At 39.3% G+C, this 22088-nt stretch overlaps 1 protein-coding gene across 2 annotated transcripts in view; it reads right to left on the minus strand.

Annotated features, from left to right (window-relative positions):
* The window catches only part of GLRA1 (glycine receptor alpha 1), an 85430-nt gene extending 67951 nt beyond the window's left edge, over positions 1-17479 (minus strand). For both annotated transcript variants that reach the window (XM_031953562.1, XM_023505718.2), the window contains exon 1: positions 16354-17479. In XM_031953562.1, the coding sequence (XP_031809422.1) occupies positions 16354-16409 (56 nt within the window). In that variant the 5' untranslated portion in view covers positions 16410-17479. The remainder of the gene's footprint in view (positions 1-16353) is intronic.
* Between the last annotated feature and the right edge of the window lie 4609 nt (positions 17480-22088).

Here is a 22088-nt window from a genome sequence, read left to right on the forward strand (position 1 = left end):
CTTAAATCAAGTTTAGGAATGCAAGAAGTCTAAAAAGTTAGAGGGAGACATTTTCCTAGTTTAAGTCTGCAGGAGAGGTCTCTAACACCTGGGTGAGTAAGGACCAGAGCATAGCAGGAGCACCAGTTATGGGCCCTGGAGGAGCCTGTGACAGTGGCAACAGCAGTTTTGGGAGCTCATCAAAGATGGTAAGGGAGTCAAACAACTGGTCAGAAAGAGATTATAGCGGATCCTTTGCTAACACTGGGTGCAGCTGAGTTGATTGGGAACTCTATTGCCTATAAAATTCTAGGTTACAGTTTCAGGATGCAGAGGAGCACTTATGATGCTCATAAGTCAAAAGGGTTAGAGTTCCAGGGCCAAGAGGAACACTAATCATCATATTTTGAGAAATTATAAGGGAAAGCTCCAAAATTTTAGATTCAAAGGACAAACTAGAAATTGAAAGAATCCATTGGTTACTTTCTAGAAGAGATTCCAAAATAAAAATTACAAGGAATACTATAACCAAATTCCAGAGTTCCCAGATCAATGAGAAAAATTTGCAAGCAAAGAAACAATTTAAATATAATGGATCCACAATGAATCTTATACAAGACAGCAGCTTCCATGTTAAAAGGAAATGAAGAACTTGGAATATAATATTTCAGAGGGTAAAGGAGCTAGGATTATAACCAAAAACCACCTACTCAACAAATCTGAGGATAATCCTTAGGTAAAAAAATGTATATTTAATGAAACAGAGGACCTTTCAAGCATTCCTGATGAAAAGAGCAGAGCTGAATAGAAGATTTAGCATTCAAACAGAAGACCTAAGGTAAAGACTTAAAGAGTAATCATATGTACTCCAAGTCATTATTAGTCAGAGACATTCAAATTAAGACAACTCTGAGATACCACTACACACCTGTCAGACTGGCTAGAATGACAGGGAAAGATAATGCGGAATGTTGGAGGGGATGTGGGAAAACAGGGACACTAATACATTGTTGGTGGAATTGTGAATACATCCAGCCATTCTGGAAAGCAATTTGGAACTCAAAAAGTTATCAAACTGTGCATATCCTTTGATCCAGCAGTGTTACTACTGGGCTTATATCCCAAAGAGATCTTAAAGAAGGGAAAGGGACCTGTTTGTGCAAGAATGTTTGTGGCAGCCCTGTTTGTAGTGGCCAGAAACTGGAAACTGAATAGATGCCCATCAATTGGAGAATGGCTGAATAAACTATGGTATATGAATGTTATGGAATATTATTGTTCAGTAAGAAATGACCAACAAGATGATTTCAGAAAGGCCTGGAGAGACTTACATGAACTGATGCTGAGTGAAATGAGCAGGGCCAGCAGATCATTATATACTTCAACAACAATACTATATGATGATCAATTCTGATGGACCTGGCCATCTTCAGCAATGAGATGAACCAAATCAAGTTCCAATGGAGCAGTAATGAATTGAACCAGCTACACCCAGCGAAAGAACTCTGGGAGATGACTGAACCATTATATAGAATTCCCAAACCCTATATTTTTGTTCGCCTGCATTTTTTATTTCCGTCACCAGATAATAGTACACTATTTCAAAGTCTGATTCTTTTTATATGGCAAAATAACTGTTAAGACATGATACTTATATTATATTTATTTTATACTTTAACATATTTAACATGTATTGATCAACCTGCCATCTGGGGGAAGGGGTGAGGGGCAAGAGGGGAAAAGTTGGAACAAAAGGTTTGGCAATTGTCAATGTTGTAAAATTAACCATGCATATAACTTGTAAATAAAAAGCTATAATAATAATTAAAAAAAAGAGTAATCATATGGACTTTGTAGTTAAACCTAATTGAAAGAGATAATCTAGGAACTATAATTTATGAAAAGATGTTACAGATAATGGATTAATATGAAAAAATTTATAGTAAGTTTCTCTGATAAAGACCTCACTTCTCAATTATATATAAAATATATATGGAACTGAGCCATTCCCCAATTGACAAATATTCAAAGGATGTAAACAGTTTTCAGAAGAAGAAATCAGAATTATCTATAGGCATCAGATAATATACTCTAAATTACAAAAAACTACTTATCAAAAATGACAAATGCTGGAGATGATAGATACACTAATGAATTGATATTCACTACTAATGGAGTAGTAAACTGGTTCAATCATTCTGGAGAACAAGTTAGAATTATTTCCAAAGGACTATAAAACTGTGTCTACCTTTTGAACTAGCAATACCACTTCTAGATCTATATCTCAAAGAGATCAAAAGAAAAGTGAAAGGGGACTTATGTAGAAAATATTTACAGCAGCTTTTTTATGGTAGCAAAGAATTGGCCCTTAAGGAGATGCTCATTGATTGGGGAATGGCTGAATAAATTGTGGGGTATGATTGTGATGGAGTACTATTGTGCTATAAAAATGGTGAAGGGAATGGTTTCAGAAAAAAAAATCAACAAAACATGACAAGACCTATATGAACTGGTGCAAAGTGAAATGAGAAGAACCAGGAGATCGTTATGCTCAGTAACAGCAATGTTATAATCATGATAAACTATGACAGGATTGTCTAATATGATCAGTAAAACAATCCAAGATAATTCTAAAGAATTCAAGATGAAAAAATGCCATCTATCTCCAGAGAGAGTGAACTCTGAGTACAAATTAAAATATAATTTTCTCTCTTTGTTTATCTTTTTTTGCCTTTTTTGGTGATATGGCTAATATGAAAATATATTTTGCATGATTTCACATATATAATTGATATCATATTGTTTGCTTTCTCAGTGGGATGGAGGAAAGAATCTGGAACTCAAAATTTTAAAAGAAAAGAATGTTAAAAATAAATAATAAATATAAAAAACAAAAGAGGGATAATAATACATATACTCTCCGTTCCAATAGAGTTTTTGCAGGATAAGTATTTTCTAAATGTCAAAACCCTATAGATACGTGAATTCTTCTTCTTTTTGCAGTTTAGAAGACCTTTGCTTCTGTATCACCTTTCCTTTTCTGGGGTTTAGGTTATTAATTCCTGTGTAAAATTAAATTAAATCCTGTGAAAAAGGTAATTAATGCCTGTGTAAAATAAAGGTGTTGGACTAGATGATCGCTAAGGTCCCTTTCAGATCTAGATTCTATGATACCATAATTCTTGTTCTATCCTCAGAATATTTTTGGGAGCAGAAGGTAGCATTATTGTTATTTTAAAGAGGAATGAAATGATATAATAGGAAATCTGGGGAGCTCGCGTTATGCTGTCATTAATTAGGGAAACAATGGAGTGAAGGGATCTTTGGCAGAAGACCTCATGAGATAGTTTCATCCCATTACCCACAAACACACTATCTTCCTCCCACTCTCAAACTCTACAAATTTCTTTCCTTTCCTACCAGACATCTGATACCTACCTCATTCACAGGGGAAGAATACTCAGTGAGAGATTCCAAGCCAGATATAACCAGTCTCTGCTTAGTGCAACATTTGGTCCCTAGCCACTTGACTTTCATGTGTTTCTCTCTTATCATTATGATTTCTCCCCATTATTTATAGTCTCCTTGCTTTCTTTCTCCAAAGACCCAAGTCATTGTTTACAAGCATTCACTTTTCAAGAAAAATTTATTTGGTAAACAAGCAAATGAAAACCCAAGACTCTGTGCCTGGGAAGTAATGAGAGCCACTGACTGGCTTGACAGCTTCGTGAAGTGCATTCTGATTAGGCATTAGACATTGCTGGGGATTGTTTCTATCCTAATATGCTAGGATACCTCTGGTTGACCAAGAGGTTTATTCAGAATTGCACTAAGTGTCTAAAACTCAACAATAAGGTCAAAGAGTCAGTTCTGTAGTTGAAACACCAGAGTAGGCATTAGAAGACCTTAGAACATAAAGGGTCAAAGATAGGAGGAACTTTAGCACAAAAAATATCAGATATAAAAATCTTTCGAACAGAGAACAGAGAAAATTAACACTGGATTATGCAATCGAAGATGGAACAGAGTTTTAAATTTGAAAGGGTCTTTGGATTTGATTTAGTGCAACTCCCTCATTTTAGTTGTGCAAAGTGAGGCTTAAGTTGGAAGAAATTCAAGGGTACATGCAGGTGAATTTTATACTTAGGACTTGAACCCATATATTTCAACATTTCATTCAATGAATGTCTTACTATGTCATGTTGCTCTTTGCTCATCCACATATAACTCATGACTCTCAACCCAAGGAAACCAATAGAGACACAAAGCCTTATCTAGGACCATCAGGGGGCAATTTAGATCCTAGACATGATTTTCAACAACCAATTTCAATTAAGGTGGATTAGAGGGAAATACAAGGATGAGGGAAGAGGTGAATTCCCATTTAGCATTTCAGAACTTCAAGGTCTTCTAGTCAACAGCCTCATTTTAGAGCTAAGGAAACTGAGACTGCAGAAAGTGGAATGTATTTGCTCAATGTCAAATAGTTATTTGTAGGAGATTAACTTGATTTGCATCAGTTTAGCACTTTTCAGCTCAGTTTAGTACACATTTCCACTGTTTTCCCCTTAGTAGTAGCCTACCCTCATGACAGATATTTCTATGCCAAAGGCAACATTAAGCTAAGTTAGCCCTCCGCTTGACACCAATTTATATTAGTTTTATTCTTTTAGTCTCATAGAATTATTTTTCCTACAGAACAGAATAATTGATCAACTTCTACTGCCAATTTTAATACTGACATTTGGTGGCAAATGCCTCTTCAAAGAAGCCATTCTGTGATAAATCAGCATACACATCTGGGAGGAGAAAGTGACATACAAATCTTTATGTATCCAAATGAGATTTATAGGGGAATGTTCTAAACAGTCAACTGAGAACTCAGGAGGGCTAGACATGGTGACGACAAATTTCCAAGTCTGCATCTAATACAATTCTTTGGGGATTAGTGGTTGTGGGAGAATTAGAAGCACATAAAAAATAAATTCTCAGCTTTCCCCTTTTGTACAAGAAAAGTCCCACTCTCTAATGTAAAATAGTCAGTTTTCCTCTGTTCCTAAGAGTTCTAACATGAAAACTGGTAGGAAAGTAGGGTGTCATCTTATTTCTATACTATAGAATCTCAAAGCATTATAATTCAACTCTTGTTGACTTGACTTGACAGGGTTAAAGCAAGAAAATGGAAAGGAGGAAAGTGTGACTCATTCCCATGGTTGACTTTGGACTTGCTCTCATAAAGATAGGAGTCTCTTTTTCATGGCCTTGGCTGGACTTTGGAGATTATCTCAGAGCACAAAGACCTACTTCTTTGCAAGGTAATTATGAGTTTATTCAAAGAACAAAGGTGCCAGATTTTGTTATTTGATACATGATTCTGTATTTCTGACTTAACTCTCTCCCAAGGTAGTTTTCAGATGCTTCAGCATACTGTGGGTTTGACAAGCAGGCTAACATGCACTCAGACACTTTTTTCAATACTTCATATATTGAACTTCCTTGAATGTGTGAGATGATTCAGCATGCCAAGGGATTTAGAATAGGCTCTCCCACCTAAGTCTAAGTGAATGTTTTTAAGGCTAACCCTCCTCAAAGTATGAAGGACATGGACACATTCTTTGTTACATTAATCTCAAACCCTCTTCAACCTCTGGGTATGCTTGTGCCGCTGCTTTATCCCCATTATATGCAGATTTTTGGAGGGTCAGAGCCATGATGTTAAAATACTGACAGTTTGTGGCTACTATCCCTACATCCTGGAATTAAATCATGGGAGGACACTGGGGACTCACATTCACTTAGTCCTAGCACCAGCAGAATGTGGCAGCTTCTACTAGTCTTACTATCTGCTCTATTCAATTTCCTTCAGTCTCCCTGGCTTGGAGTTACCCATTAATTGGTGGGGATTCATGCCTATCCACAGGCCAACAAATTAGTGGAGGAATCTTTACTTGGACACTCACAAACACACACACCATTTTGTATTTTCCCAATCTTTCTATAGTCATTCTTTTTCTTTAGCTCATATTATTAATTGCCCCTAGTTCAACACTGATTCTCCACACACATTTCATCCTCTATAGCTCTCAATGTCCTACATTCCAGACAACTAAGGAAGGGATGGTTTCTAAAAGTGCTTCCTCCACTCATTACTTGTATCAGGAGAATATCCTCACCCTTCTTTCTGGCCCAGTGTCACAATCACACTGAAATTGAGCAATCCACTTCACCTTGGAGCCGCAGTCATTTCCCATTCAAATGCCTCATTTTGGTTTATTTATTGAAGGAAGAAACTCCTTCAATTCTCTTTAGGTGGCAAGAGATTGAGTACATCATGAATACTTCTGTGCCACTGCCCAGAACGTTGAATTCCTTTTAATATTTTGCTTGTTCTTAATCCTTTTTCAGAGCAATGCTTTGGAGTAGTCCTGTGTCTGGTATCAGGAAAATTTGGATTAAAATGCTTTCTCTGATATTTATAAGCTGTGTGATTCCAGACAAGATACTTCCCTTCTTTGACTCCTGCCCTGTTTCTTCATCTGTAAAATGGGGGAGATAATACCTGGTGTACCTACATCACTGGAGTGTTGTGAAACTCAAATGAGACAATGCATGCAAATCACAGAATCTCAAGAGCTGGAAAGGAACTCAGAAGCTGTCTGCAAATTGTAAAGTACTTATAAAAGTGTTGGTTTTAAAAATGATTATTTGGCCTTCCCTGAATTCTTTTCCTATTTCTTCTGAGCTACCACCCACTTCAGTCAATCTGAGATCTATTGAAGATCTTAGCTTAGAAAGGCCAAGGTCTCCCATTTCATCCAAGGCCATTTCCAGTCATCTTGATCTATATCTGGCCCTTGGACCCCAGATGGCTCTGGAGGGGAAAGTGAGGCAGGTGACCCTGCACATCCCTCCCTCAATTAAATCCAATTAATTTTCATGTCATGGCATTATCTTCCTGATGTCATGTTCCTTTTTGAAAATGAAGGACAAACAACAATTACAAGCTTTGTGAACTATCATCTTCATAATCTCGAGTTGTGTTTTTTTCTTAACAGATATAAACTTTCCAGACTTTTTTCTTGTTCAATTCAATTTGCAGCAATCATTTTTCTCTCCATATTATTCTATAATTATTTTATGAAATTATAATTAATTTTTTTACTCCTCCTCAGCTGTTTCTTTTCTAGGATGTTGAGGACTGCCAACAAGCATCCCCAGCTTACCTAGGTGATTCTTCTCATCCCAGATGTATATGAAATCACCTGATATTCCAAAGTACCATCTTCCTGATGTCTCTCTTGGGGCCCACTGGCTGATGAATCATTCTTTTCTACCTCAGAACCTCATCCTGGACACTGACAATATTTTCCTTCTGATGATTTGATACTTGAGCTCTTGATGCTATAAGAGGAACCATAGATAATATCTTTGTTTTACCTTTTGGAAGCTGGTCTAGAGTAATAATATGTTCCAGGTCCCTCATTAGGTTAGGTATTTCACTGTTAATCCTTTCCTTATCTCCTCCATCCCTGTTTTACCCTAGTGGCCAATTCCATCACTGCCATTTCCTATCCAAAGGAAATCATTAGCCCCCTTCAATTTAGGCATACAGAAATTGCCTTTTCTAATTCTGTCAGTGATGTGGAGGCTTCAGAAGATCTATAGAATCTTGTTCAATGGTTACAATAGCTAAGTAGATGATGTTTCTCCCACTTTAAAAGGTTTATTCTCCTCCAGTACTCTCCTTTGATGGAGTTTGGGATTCACCAGTTATGACCAGAAGTATTTGGAGGTCCCAGTGAAGATGACTCATAGAATCACATAATCTCAGAGTTCAAAAGGACCACAGAGATCATGTAGTTAAACTCTTACCTGAGTGATAATGCCCTCTGTAATATATCCTTTAAGTGTTTGAGCTTCCACTTAAGTACTTTTAGGGATGGGGAACTCATTATTTCCCAAAATGACTCATTTCAGTTTTGAACAACTCTAATTTTTAGGAAGTTAAAATAATAAATTGAGTCAAAATTTGCTTCTTTGAAACTTCCCTGCATTGCTCCAACTGCCTCTTAGTACTTAGCAGAACAAGTCTAATCCCTTTTCCATGTGATAATCCTTTTAAATTTCTACTAAGTGGTCACCTCCTTCCCCAAATCTCCTCTCTAGACTAAGCTTCTTCCACTGATCCTTGTATGGAATAGATACTGCCTTGGTCTACTACACAGTCTGGTCATTTTTCTTTGGTTGTAATTTAGCTTGTCAATTTTTTTTCCTGAAATGTATTGTCCAGAACTGAATGCAGTCTTCTAGTAGAGTCTGAAAATAGCATGGGACAAAGGACTGTTAGCCTCCTTTCCCCAGATACTGTGCCTCTCTCAATGTAATAAAATTTCTTGAGTAATCTGGTAGGACTGTTTAATTCCTAAGCAGTAATTAAGGGATGATGGCTTTTTCTTTATATGAAAAAAATTTTTTTTCCATGGTACAGGAAAATTTGAGACTATATTTTTATTTGTTGGGGAAGTTGCAAAGGAAACTCCTATGGAAGAATGGGTTTGGATGACTTTGGAGGGTTCCGCTAACCCTATTATTCTATGATCTTTTTTGCTGGAAACAAAACTTCAACCAGATTTTCTGATGATGGAATCTGGAAGAGAATCAATTGTATCACTTTCCCTTCAGAAGAATTATTCTTTAATGTGTATCTATAGTATCATGAAATGTAGAGCCAGAAGGAACCATAGAGAAAATTTAGTCTAATTTCCTCTTTTTTACAGATGGAAAAATGGGCCAAGAGAGATGAAATGACTTTCTTAAAGTCACATAGGAAACAAAGCTAGGATTTGAGACCCCTATCCATTCATACATCAGTCCATTTATCCATCTATCCAGTTTCTTCTCTGATCTGATTTTCCAAAGGCCTGTATTCAGATACAAAATAAATTCCTACCCAATCCTTTTTACCGTCTCCCTGCTTCTTTTCTGAAAAACAAACAAAAAAACCACAACAGCCTGCAGGAGTTGTTATAGGTGTAGCTGGAGGCTGAGGTGGAGAGAGATGAAAGAAGAGAGAGGGAAAGAGTGAAGAAATTAGAAATGCAGACCTAGCTAGACAGAGTTGATATCCAATTTACTATTACCCTTATATACTTGTCCCAGATATTGCCAGCAGGAGAGAGATAATGGTCCAATGGTCAGACCAGCTTTGGTAAATTATGGAGTGAACCTTCTAGGGAAGGCACAGCCACAAGAATAGTGGTGTTACACCTATTCATTGGTATTATAGTAGCTGCATTAATTAAAAGAAAGAAATTGTGTTCATCAGATACTGCTTTTAGGGAAAAGGAGGGAGGGTATTGAAATCAGCCAATGAGCAATGCCACGGTGCAGCTCTGGAATGGCTGGCACTCACTGCGCTGATTGGGGTTCATGTACAATCGTGGCTATTAAATCTGGGGAGAGGAAGGAAGAGGGAGAGAGAGGGATCCTGAGATCAGACAGCATTATTTAGACAATACAGATCTCTAAAAGTCCAAGAAGCATGTGTACTAATAACCCTTTGACTTATATAGAAATGTAATAATAATATTGATAGGTGTGAATTCTGCACTCCCCTTTTTTCCCTTTCTAGATTCCTTTTCTAGATTCTCCCAAGGCAAGAACTTTATAGTTTGTCTCTTTGTGTTTTCAAAAAATTGAAAAGATGAATAATTTTCTACACTTGGTGTGGTCAAAAGACCAAGGGACTTGAGCAGGAAACTCATTTTTCTTTGGCTCTTTATAATCCTGTGAGGCAAGGAGGAAGAGAGGACCAGTATTATCACTGGCATTATGGCCTAGGAAACTGACTCTTGGGGAGGAGAGCTGACTTATTCAAGGTCATGTAGTCAGTCAGTATGTGATAGAATAGAGACTTAAACACAATCTTCTGACTTGAGATCTGATTCTCTTTCCATTATATCAGACTGCCATATATCTGATAAGCTGATTTTGGAAGTTCAGCTTCCTCATCAGAACAAAAGGGGTAATAATTCCTGCTCTGCTTATCTGCCAGCTGATGAAGTTCTATTGTGCAGATAAAATGAGATAACATAGGGAAGATGCTTTGTAACTGTATGGAACTATATCAATATTTGTTATCATTAACATGGTGGTATAATTATTATTTTTGGAGGAATTGTGTGCAAAATTGGATTTTATAAGTCAGTCAGGAGGCTCCTGGCAATGGGGCCTCCTTTCTTTGGACTGTGAGGCCCAAGCTGGGTGGACAGAGTGACGGGGGTCATGGGGAAGAATAGGGCCTGAGATGCGTAGTGACACTGCTTTTGTAAGCCAGCTGGCTTGGCTAAAGAAAGGCTCCCGTGGCCAGTGTCAAACCTCAGATTAATGACTGGCAGTGACTCCCTTTAAAACGGCAAACTCATTGAGCTTCTGACACTGAATAATATCTGAATTCAAAGACTGAGAGTGGTAATCTAATTGGACTGAATTAGCCTCAGGAGAACCAGACAATATCAACTTTAGAAGACCATAATAAGAGCTTTTATGGGGAGTTTCAAAAGCTTTGGGGCCCTCGACCCCACGAAGGGGCTTTCATCCCAGAGCTTGGCAGCACAGCTGAATTAAAGAACCATCCTTTGCCATTTCCCAGCCCTCAAGCCCCTATGTTTGGATTATCCACCAAGGGCAGCTTTTGTCATGAATCTGGGGGCTGCTCTGGTGGTGCAGCTTCACAATTGTGTGGACTTCGGCGGAAGGCTGCTGTTAGATCTGCAGGGAAGCCCTTGCTCATGGGTGTGGGGAATCCAGCACAAACTGACGCAGTGCCGTTCTCTATGCTCTTTTCTAATTGGGACTTGGTTTGGCCAGTATGTTGTTGTGTCCAATTTCTTATAAAAGCCTGAGATCCCCCTTGTCTTCCAGCTGGTATTTCTTGATTTCTCTTCCCCAAGTACCAACTTGCTCCAACCGCAAAACGGTATTTTTGACCTGGATTTGAATTCTTGCCTCTGATCATCCCAATATGGCCTCAGGCAAGTCACTTAACTCTTTGGGCCTCAGTTTCTTCCTCTGAATAATGAAAGATTTGGATCATCGAAAGTGCCTTTTGGTTTTAAATCTTATAAGCCCATGGTTTTTTATAGCAAATGAGAATAGCAATAATAATAACACTCTCATTTCAATGGCATTTTATGATCACATATTATTATTATTAATAACCATTACTATTATTCAATAATAACTGACATTTATATATTGATTTCTTTTTTTACAAAAGGATTGATATCTATTATCTTATTTGATACACGCAACTAGCCCTATATTGTAGGCAGAATAAGTATGATTTTTTTCACATTTTAAAAATGAGAAAAATTCAAAGTGGAAAGACATGGCTGAGATCCCAAAACATAATAAACAGGGGATCCAGGACTTAAATCCGCATCCTCTGATTCCAAACTCTGCTCTTTCCATTGTGCCAAGATGGTGGTTTTTAAAATTTACCTTCCTCAAAACACCTTCAGGAGCAAATTAGGGAAGAATATTGTTATCCCCATTTTACAGGTGAAGAAATTGAGACCCAGAGAGGAAAAAATGCTTACTTAAGTTCACAAAGCTGGTCATTGGAAATGCTGGGCCTATACTCCACATATCCCCTCTAAACAGATTTCCTGATTTTTAGGCCAGTGATTTTTTCCAGTTCCTGAATGCTATGCAACCTTGAAGAGTTCTTTTGAGACTTCCCCCAGCCCAGGAGGCAGCTCCATCCATCTCGAAAATCATCCTAGCTCCTGCCAGCTGATGAAGGAAATAAAGCTAATGACGCCTGCATCAATGCAATGATGTTGCAGGGCGCTTGCGCAAGCCACCTGATGGGGAGCTCTGCGGGCATCTCTGTTCTGAGGGAAATGATTTTTAGTGTACCTTTAATGCATCTGCATCCCCCTTTCAAACTAACAAGGCTCTATGAGGGCCAAGAGTACGACATTTTCTTTCTTTGATATTTCCCCTTAACCTTCCCTATGCCTAGCATGGTGTGGGTGCACACAGCAAGAATTCAAAAGCTTGGTGAATGTTAAAAAGTGAAAGAATGTGTAATCTTTCTGAAATGGAGGCAGGAGAACCACTGGGAAAAAATCAGTTCTGAGTTTTCTTAACCAAGAACCTATACTCCTAGAAGTAGATTTTGTGGAATGTCAGAGCTGAAAGGGACCACCATATCCAATGCTCTTATTTTACAGAAGAGTTAATTGAGTTTCAGAGAAGGCATATGACTTATCCAAGTACACATGGCTAATTATTGGAAGAGTCAGGCCTTAAACAATTTCCTTGAGTCTCAAGTGGCATTTTCTACTACATCAGGATACTGCTAACATCTCTTTTTATGGACAAGGTAAAATTGATTTCCTAAAATCTTTTCTTCTGTGAACCATGACAAAAATCACACTAAGGTGGGGTGACACCCCCTCATCTCTAACCAACATCAACCTTCAAAATGAGTATGGATTATTTACCAGATGAAAAATGACTTAAAAACAGACTAAGCTCTTTTCCAAGAGGTACTCTGAAAATATCAGATATGATATCGTTTTTACCCTTCACATAGCTTAAGCCATAACTGTCCTTGTATGAGTTCATCAAGACAAGGATGCTATTTGTAGATCAAACTGAATATTATATTCAAGAAGGAACTTTGAAGGGAAGTGTTTCTCAACTTGACCAATTCTTTTTCAGGAGTACTGTGACCATGGCTCAGTGGGGCCAAAATCTATTAAGCAGGGCTAAAGGCAGAATGCGGCTTCATTGGGGGAAAGAAACAAGTTGATCACTAGTCAGTGAGAAGGAACCCAGAAAGAGAAAGAGAATTTGCCTTCTATAGCTTAGAGAATCTGAGTTGGAAAGGAGGTTAGAACATAGAACATAAAATAGCGTTCAGGTGACCTTAAATCAAGACACTGCCAGAGTTAGAAGGGATCTGAGAATATAGAATGCCAGGCCTGGAAGGGACCTTAGAATATAGACCCTAGAATGTCAGAGCCAGAAGGGGGATTAGAGATAATCCCATATCTTTGTCCAATCCTATCATTTTGTAGATAAAGAAACTGAGGTTCAGGGAGTTTAAGTGAGTTGCCCAAGGTCATGCAGTGAGTCGGCAGAGACAGGATTAGAAACTAGTTTTTTTGGGGTGACATATCCCTTACATCGTCCTTTCGTTTGCCACACATCAGCAAATATCCCTTTTCTCTACTTTTTTTCAGGCCAGTGAGAGCTTTGTTGTGGAAAACCTAATAGTTCAAGGGTTTTACTGTGTATGTGTGTGTGTGTTTGTGTTTGTATAATTTATTGGAATGTCTTACAGATGAAAGCTTACAAAGTAGTAGATATGGGACTCAGAACATTTTTACCCCTGAGATTTCTTCACAAGGTAAGCAGCTAACATCATTTAATGCCTTCCTTAGGAATTATGTAGTTTACCTGTATGCAATATGGTGCAAATAAGCAAGCATTTGGCATGCAGTTTACTTTCCTCCCTATGCTCCCAGTATAAAATTCCACTTTTAAATAAAAATGGTAACATTTATCCCGCTATTTGGCCTAAATCATGAATCTATATGACCAAGTGCACAGAAGAGAGAGGGAATAATGGGACAAAGGGATGTTACCTCATTATGATCCTTTTTGAAAAGTGATTAACATACCTTCCCTAATTTAATTCCTATACCTTCTGTGTTATACATGGTAAAGCAATTATTGCTAATCCTAGTTTTTAACACTCAGTAACTGTGACCTTGGTGGGGGAGGGGGAACCATTTAACTTCTCTGAGCATCAGTTTTTTCATCTGTAAAATGTGTGTGTGAATTAGACAAATGAATCTCTAAGTTCCATTCTAGATACAGTTGTCATCCTATGAACATCTCACCCCTAAAAGAAGGTAGGTTGTCCAATGTATTAAATGCAGTTTTACTTACCATTCCTCTCCACCCCCACCTTCCACTACACAGAAACATGAACAAGATGTGGCGTTTCATTCTCCAGGAGCACATGGAATCATATCATTACTCATACACATTGTGTATCACATATCTTAAAGAACGATGGAGGAGAAGGAAGCCGAGCATAGTAAGTCTTTCTGTTACAACCAACAGAATGAGCTGGGTCCTTCCACAATCCTATCAAAACAATTAAAATGCAAATCTTTCTTTTCTGTGGCATGTCTCCCCTTTGTGAAATGCAATGTCTGAGACAGAAATATCAAACACTGCAAAGTGTTCATTAAAAAAAAGGGAAGATGTGCTCGGTCCTATTAATTTGCTCTTTAATCTCTCTAGTTTAGTCCTACCTCCTGTAAGCCAAAAGGAGAAGCACATTTTTGCATACAAATGTTACCCACTGGCCTACCTCCTCAGCATTTTGCAGTTCTACCACATACTTTAGGGGAGGGAAGATCTGACATCATTAGTTGAGAGGACAAACTGAATGCTTCTTTTAAAGTCATAGAATCATAGTATGTCAGAGCTATAAGGAACCTTATAGATTATCATGAGGCCAATCTCCTCATTTAGCAGAATGGGAAATTGAGGTCCAGAGAGGAGTAATGACTTGTCCAAGGTTATATACACAGTGAGTTAGTAACAGAGATGTAACTAAAACCCACATTGCTTGATTCCTCAGCCTAGTTCTCTTCCTGTTGTGCCACACACGCTATTTCATAGGCCCATTTAGCTCCATAATTTCTATTTGTCCCTACTACCCCTTCTGATTAATTTATAAAAGTATCATTGGAAATGGAGGTTGGAACCACAAATCATGGAAAAATTTGAAGTGGTGTTTCATTTTCTCTTACAGTCTGAAAGGAAGAAGACAATGAGAGGGGATACTCTGGTCAGGTGTTGACTTGAGACTATACAATTTCAAAGGGGTGGGGGAAAGAGGGAGAAACCTTCAGTTAATAAGCCTACCGATTCATAAGCCAAACTGACAGATCATAAGCAGAGTACTCTGATATTTAATAAAACATCAGTGCTGACAATAACAAGACCCCGACACTTGTTTGTCAGTACCGAGGGAAAATAATATTCATTGGTTCCTTATTAAAAACCCCAACATTGCCTGTTTTTGAAATGACTCTTAATCAACTGCCAGGTTAAGGCACAAGAGGCGGGCAGCCCAAATGAGAAAGATGAATGATCCCTGCGGGTTGAGAGAGAAGAATGATTTTTTTCCCAATTCGAGTATATGACATTTATCATCACCCTCTCTAAGCATGGAATGATTCACCCACTTACAACAGGGCTATCCGTTTCAAGGTTTCCCAGGCAAAGGGTTTGACACTTTTATACCACTCCTGATCTGAGAGATACAAGTCTGCAGGGCACTGATTTTTAAATTCAGAAGGGGATCTAAATGGGGGGAGGAGGGATTCCCCATCTTGTTGACATAATAAATTAAAAATAAAAAGGAACCTAAAATTAATCAATTAGGAATCTTCTGGGATCATAGACTAGAATATGGGGTGGAGGGAATAAGTATAAAGTTTCAGAATGACAATCTATTTCCTGGCTATTTTAGCTCCTAAATCATGGGTCCTAGATATTTAGAACCAGAAAGAACCTTAAAACGCAGAACATAGAATACCAGAGTTGTAAAAGGTCTGTAAAGGGTATGTAAAGCAACAAAGAATAGAGCAGGAAGGGACTCTAAAATATAAAAGAGAATATTAGAGCCAGAAACTCAGCTCTTTCATTTTATAGAGGAAGTAACTAGGGTTCGGTTTTCAAACGTTTGTTCTAAAAAATAATAGAACTTGTGTGTGTAGTTCCAAACACCGGATGCTTCCTAAGCTGCATCACCAATGGGTCTACACTATAAGCCCTTGTTCATTCTCCTATATCCACCTTCGTCCTCCAAACAGAAACCAAACTAAAGAGCAAATGGAATGTTTTGTGTCCAGCGAGCTCAAGTGCAACCTTCCCCCCCACCACTAGTTGTCCCTCCGTTCCCAGACCGAAGAGAGCTTGGGTTTTCGGCACTGCGGTTAGAGAGAATGCAGTCCTCATTAAACTCAGTAACTCATCCTGCTCCCCCTTAAAGTCCTCAATCGTGTGTGAGCCAACATGCAGAAGGAGGTGGGTGAGCTATAGTAAAGGGGCCATAAGACACGGCAAGCGGAACCACTGCTGCCTAAGGGACCGACAGCCCCCAGCTCTTCTTCCCCACACCAATCAGATAGCATGCCCCGAATGCAGAGGTTCTCAGCCCCTAACAGAAAAGGGAGGGGGACTTGGTCAGAGCCCGCCCCCAGTTCGCTCTCCCCACCTCCCCTTCCGCATCCCAGCACTACCGTGGTGTGGTCAGTAGAAAAAAAAATCGCATACCTGAAGAATACAATCGTCTCCCAAAGGTACAGTCTAAGTGTATTAAAGCTGCACATTTTCCCAGGTCCGATGCTTTTGTAGTCCACGAGTTTTAGGGACAGAAAAGATGTTTAGGATTGGCACTTACAAAACCAGGTGAATCAAGTGCGGGGACTTTTCCACTGGCGATTAAAAAAAGTACAATCCAGCTGTTGGGGGTGGAACCCCCAAAGGAAAAGGAGGTGAATTTCAGGACCACGGATAGCGCCTGGCTCTCAGTCTTTCAGACCAGGGAGAGAGTATTGCCGTTTAATAAACTCTATAGCTTGGTTGATCGCTCCCTGCCGCGGTAGGGTGGAGGGGCTGAGTTGGTGTATTTAGGGTGGACTTGTTTCCTTTTATTGTTCTCCCCCTCCTCCTTTTTCTATTTAAACGGACAGATCCCGGCAAGGTGAAGAAAAAATATTTCTCCTGTGGAGATCAAAAGGTTGGCCTTGGACTGCTGGACCCGGCAAACATCGTGTATTGGGAAAGGCTTTCGGCTCTGGCGCTGGCAAGAGGGTTGGGAAACGAGATGAGTGGCTGGAAGGTGGTTGGCGCTGGGTGTTTGCTTCAGTTAAATCCCAGGGAATGTATCAGGCAGAGTCCGGGAAGGCTCGCTCCCCTACCTCCAGGCTGGCTGCTGTCTGTCGCCTCGCGATTCCTGCTTCTCCGTTCCCCCCACCCCCCCACCCGCCAGATAAGTTATGATCGCTGCAGGGCAGGTGTCCCATCGCTTGGGGCTGGAGACGCGAGAGGGCTCGGGGCAAGTTTCAGTGGTTGGGGGTGCTCCATGGCGGTCCAGTTGGGCAGGAAAGGAGAATTCTTCCAGCAGTCTCTTTCTTTTTTACTTGTCGGTGTTGGCCTCCAATCTCCCCATCTCCCCCCAAGACAGGACTCCTTCAGTTCCTCGGACTTTCTCGCTGCATTAATTTACTAAACTGGGGGAGGGAGGGGAAAGAGGAGGAATGGGAGGGTGGGGGGAGAAGGGGGAAAACACTCCCTAGTCTCTTCAAACCCACCCACAAGCGACGTTCATTGGCCTGCGGCTCCGAAAACCTGCTCTCCCCCTCCTACAGACCAATCGCGTGTTAGGCCCCAGGATGCATTAACTCGCGAAGTGCTGGAAGACAATCTCACTTTTGTGTGTGTGTGTGTGTGGGGGGGGGGGGGGTAAGAGGAGGGTTAGATAAAGACATCATTTTTTTTTTTTAAACCTCTAGGTCTTGGACATCTTCTTACAAGGATCTCAGGAGTTTAAGCTCGAATAAGATACAGAGTTAGAGTGTTGGGAAAGAGGGAAACAAATCAATGTCACTTGATTTGTTGGGGAGACGTTTTACACTGAAGTTTTATTAAAGCGGGAGGGAGAGGCCAGGAGGACAGAAGAGATTTAGCTTCGAGTCTCGCCACCGCTGACACTCGGTCCCCGTGACTGTTACGGCTGTAGGAAGAAAAAGTGAGACTGGCCGTAGGAGCGACCTCTCCTCAATTGTCAAACAGAAGTCTTCAGGTTCTGGGCTCTCAAGTCTCGCTTTCGTTTTCCTTGACCCAGTCTCTAGAGCTCCCTTTTCCTCTTCTTCGCTTTCTCCCTTCCCGACCATCTGTCACCTGAACAAGTTTAGTTTTGGGGTGGATAGGCTTCAAAAACCTTTTCTTCTGTATTTTTCTCTTCTGTTATTAACAAACAAAACCCAAAGCAACCTTCCCTTACTCTTCCCTATTTTTTCTTTTCTCTTCTGTTATTAACAAACAAAACCCAAAGCAACCTTCCCTTACTCTTCCCTAATTTTTCTTTTCCCTCTCCTCTTCACGACTCTCTTCACCCACTTTTCTCTTCTCAGAACCTCTAATATCTTCCCCTCTTCTCCCTTCTAAACATAGTAGAAGGAGGTACGAAGAACAGTAAGGTTAGGCGACTTTTGTTTTTCGGGACTAGGGGTCTTGGAGTGAATCGTTCCCCACACCTTCCTACCTCCTTCACTCTCCAGGCCTGGCATCTGCCAAGTATGGAAATCCTGATATCGTTCTTGCAGTGGCTCTTTTAAAAGCTTCTCTTTTTCTTGGTCCTTAGAGCGTGGCTGGAGAAAAAAAAAAAATAATCACATTTTCCCTGGAGCTACTGGGCTGCAGCGGGACCCACAGAGGATTAACAAATAACCAGGATATTTTCAAGCCGGGTTGAACTCGCGGGAACACGTCCTTACTCTCAGACCTGGGGATACTGAGATGGGAACATTCTTATCCCTCTCTACATTCCCCTGAGGTAGGATAGGCCCTCTTTCCTACCCATTCCTCAGGTTAAGGAGAGACAGCTCCTTTGGTCTCTACCCAGCTGAGGTGAAGACAGACCTTCCCCACCCCCACCTGCTTTTTAAATAAGGACAATCTTTTCTCATCCTCCAAAACATCTGAAAGACTTCTGAACGCTTTCAACAGATTCGAGTGCACCAGAGAGAAATGCGGGTCTCACGCTCTCAGTGGAGATGTGGGGTGGAGAAGAGGGGTTTGGAACTTTTGGCTCAGGGAGCATCTGCCTCCCCTCCCCTTCTCCCTTCTCCTCTTCTCCCTCCTCCTTTTCCCCTCCTCTCTTCTCTTCTCTCTTCCTTCCCCCTCCTCTTGCAAAACTCCTCCTCTTTTTTTCTTACCATCACCACACTAGCTACCTGGGGTTTTCACCTCCTTCTCCTCAGGCCCAGACCTGGTACCCTAGGATAACTATTGGGGTACTGGAAGATTATAAAAACAAACAGACAAACAAAACACAAACTCCCTCACAGCTCCGGAGGGAGCAGTGGAGAATTCAGGAAAAAAGGTAGTATATGTATCCTGCAAATAGTCATGTTCACCTATATGTCTGTACTGCTATAGTCATGCATGTGTGTGAATGTATAAATTAACCTGTGTTTGAAAATGTGTATTTCTGTGTATCTATTTTCCCCCATACCCCGTGTGTGTATGTGTGTGTGTGCATTTATATTGTAGTGTATGTTCATACAGATATACTGTGGATGTGCTTGGAATCTATGTGCATTTGTATATGTAAATATTATTTATATTTGTATGTTATGCATATTATATATATTTAAGAGTATATGTGTATTTCTAAAGATTTCTGATGGTTCATCATATAGCTTGGAGACTGAGTTTTCATTGTCTATGTCAGAGCATATATACATGCTCTAATAAGGTATTAAGCCAGAAGATTTCAAGTTTAGGCCTGATGGTCTCTGGTGGTAGATTGGAAATCTCTTACTAGAAAGCCAACCTTGTTAATTTTAGAGATTAATCTAATTATCACCTTTGGGGAGAAGAGGAGGGGTGAAAGGTGGCCAACAGGTGACAGGTTTTTTTTTTTTTTTCCATTTCTTGCAATTCATAAATGTAGTTTTTTAAGGTTTAGAATGTCAAGTGAAGGGAGTGCCAAAAGCAATGAAATAAATATTAAATCCTTCAAATATTAAAATACAATTTATACATGTATGAAAAGCATTGTATTGGAAGTAAAAAACTGGACTCCAGTCCCAATTTTTGTCATAATTTGTGACATTTTGTGACATTGGGCAACTCAACTAAACTCAATAACCTAGATACCTACTCTGTCCAAGGTATTTTGATAGTCATTGAGCTAACAGAGACCCTCAAGAAGCTTGTGTTGTTTTGGGGGAAATGATATGTATATATATAAGTAAATATAAATAAATTGAGGAGGGAAAAAGTATCAATAACTATGTGAATCAGGGAAAGTTAAATGTGAGAGGTAGCGACATGATCAATAAAAAATAATATAGGTGAGAAAAGAATGGATTCTAGGCATGAGACTCTGCAAAGGCTTGTAAATGAGAGATAAAATAGCAAGTTCAAGGAACAGCTAGTGGGCCAATACCTGCTTCCAATCTTTCCCCTTTTCTAATTCATTTTCCACATAGCCACCAAATTAATATTTCTAAAACTTAGGCCTGACTTTGCCTTTCTCTTTCTCAGAAATCTTCAGTGACTCCCTATTATCTCTAGGGTAAAATATATCCTCAACCTGGAATTTAAAACTTTCCACAATCTATATATATTCCACCGACTTTTCCATATTTATTTCATATTACTCCTTTTTATACAGTTTCTATCTGAACAAAACTGGACTACTAACAATTCCTTGAACTTGACATTTCATTTCTCATACATGAAGCATAGACTGAACTCCATGCTTAGAAAGCTCTCCTTATTGCCTGTTCATAGAATCATTATTTCTTTTTGAGACTCAATTGAGATTTCATCTTGTAAGCAAAGCCTTTCATGATTCTCTTTCAACTGTGAATGTTGTCTCTTTCTAGAAGAAAGTGAGGGGAGTTAGGTGGCAAAAAGAAAAATGCACTTGGGCCTGAAGTCATGAAGATCTGAGTTCAGATTCAGCCTCTGACACTTCCTAGCTATGTGACTCTGGGTAAATTATTTAAAATTGTAACAGCATAGAAACAGAGATACAAAAAGTCAAACACAGGGGAACAAAGGTAAGAATTGACATCAAGACATAGACACATAGGTATGGAGAAAGACAGAGACATAAAAATATGGAAACAAACAATCATATAATTCAATTCGCCAAATATTTTGTACATACACAGTATGTGGAAGGCATTGTAATAGCTGAAAGGGACACAAAATCTAAAAGAATCAGTACTTCCCCTAAAAGAGTTTACATTTTATAGTGGAAATATGATGGATTCAGCTAAGTACATATATAAGACAACTTGAGAGGGAAGGGAATACTAACAATAGGAGGAATCAGTAAAAGTTTTGCTTAGAAGATGGTATCTCAGCTGAATCTTGAAGAAAGCAAGCTAGAGATTCTATAATCTGGGCATGATGGAGTGCATTCTAGCCTTTATTAAAGCACAGACATGGAAAATGGAGTATTAAGTTCAGGCAATGGCTGGACAGTTTTGAACGTGGAGTCTGAATAGTGATGAAGTAATATGAAATATATGTAAAGGTAGATTTACTTCTATATTGTGGAGGGCTTTAAATAGCATACTGAGTCATTTTAATCTAATTCTAGAGATAATAGGGAGTTAGAAAAGATTTTTTGAGCAGTAGAAAGACATGGGTTTAGGAAGCTTATTTTGTAGAAAATGGCTTGGAAAGGGAGAGAGCAGAGAGAATAATTGGGAGGCTACTGTAATGGACCAGACAAGAGATATGGAAGGCCTGAATTAGGGTAGTGGTCTTTTCAATAGAGAGAAAAGGTATAGCTGTCTAGACAGAACCAATATAACATGGTAAATGATTGGTCAGGGGAAAGGAGAAAGAGGAAAGAATTAAGGATGCTAATGTTGTGAACCAGAGTAATTAGAGGATCATGGTGCCTTCAACATAAATAGGGAAATTTGGAGGTGAAAGAGGGCCTTTTATATGCATAAAAATAATAATTGAACCCATGAAAATAAATGAAATCACTGAGATTGTAGAGAGAAATTATGTAGACCCATGACAGAGTCTAGGGAGACATCCATGCTTAGGGAGTGGAGGATTGATCGTGAGCTAGTAAAAGATACTGTGGTGTAGATCAGATAGGTAGAAGAACAATCAGGAGAAAGTGGAAGAAAATAAAAATATCCATAAAGGGTGGAGGGAGAATTTAGTAATATCAAAAAATTGAAAGGTTAGGTAAGATAAAGATTGAGAAAAAGCTATTGGATTTATCAGTTAAAAGATCATTTACA

Source organism: Sarcophilus harrisii, chromosome 2 (assembly GCF_902635505.1).
Source record: "Sarcophilus harrisii chromosome 2, mSarHar1.11, whole genome shotgun sequence".
Lineage (NCBI taxonomy): Eukaryota > Metazoa > Chordata > Mammalia > Dasyuromorphia > Dasyuridae > Sarcophilus > Sarcophilus harrisii.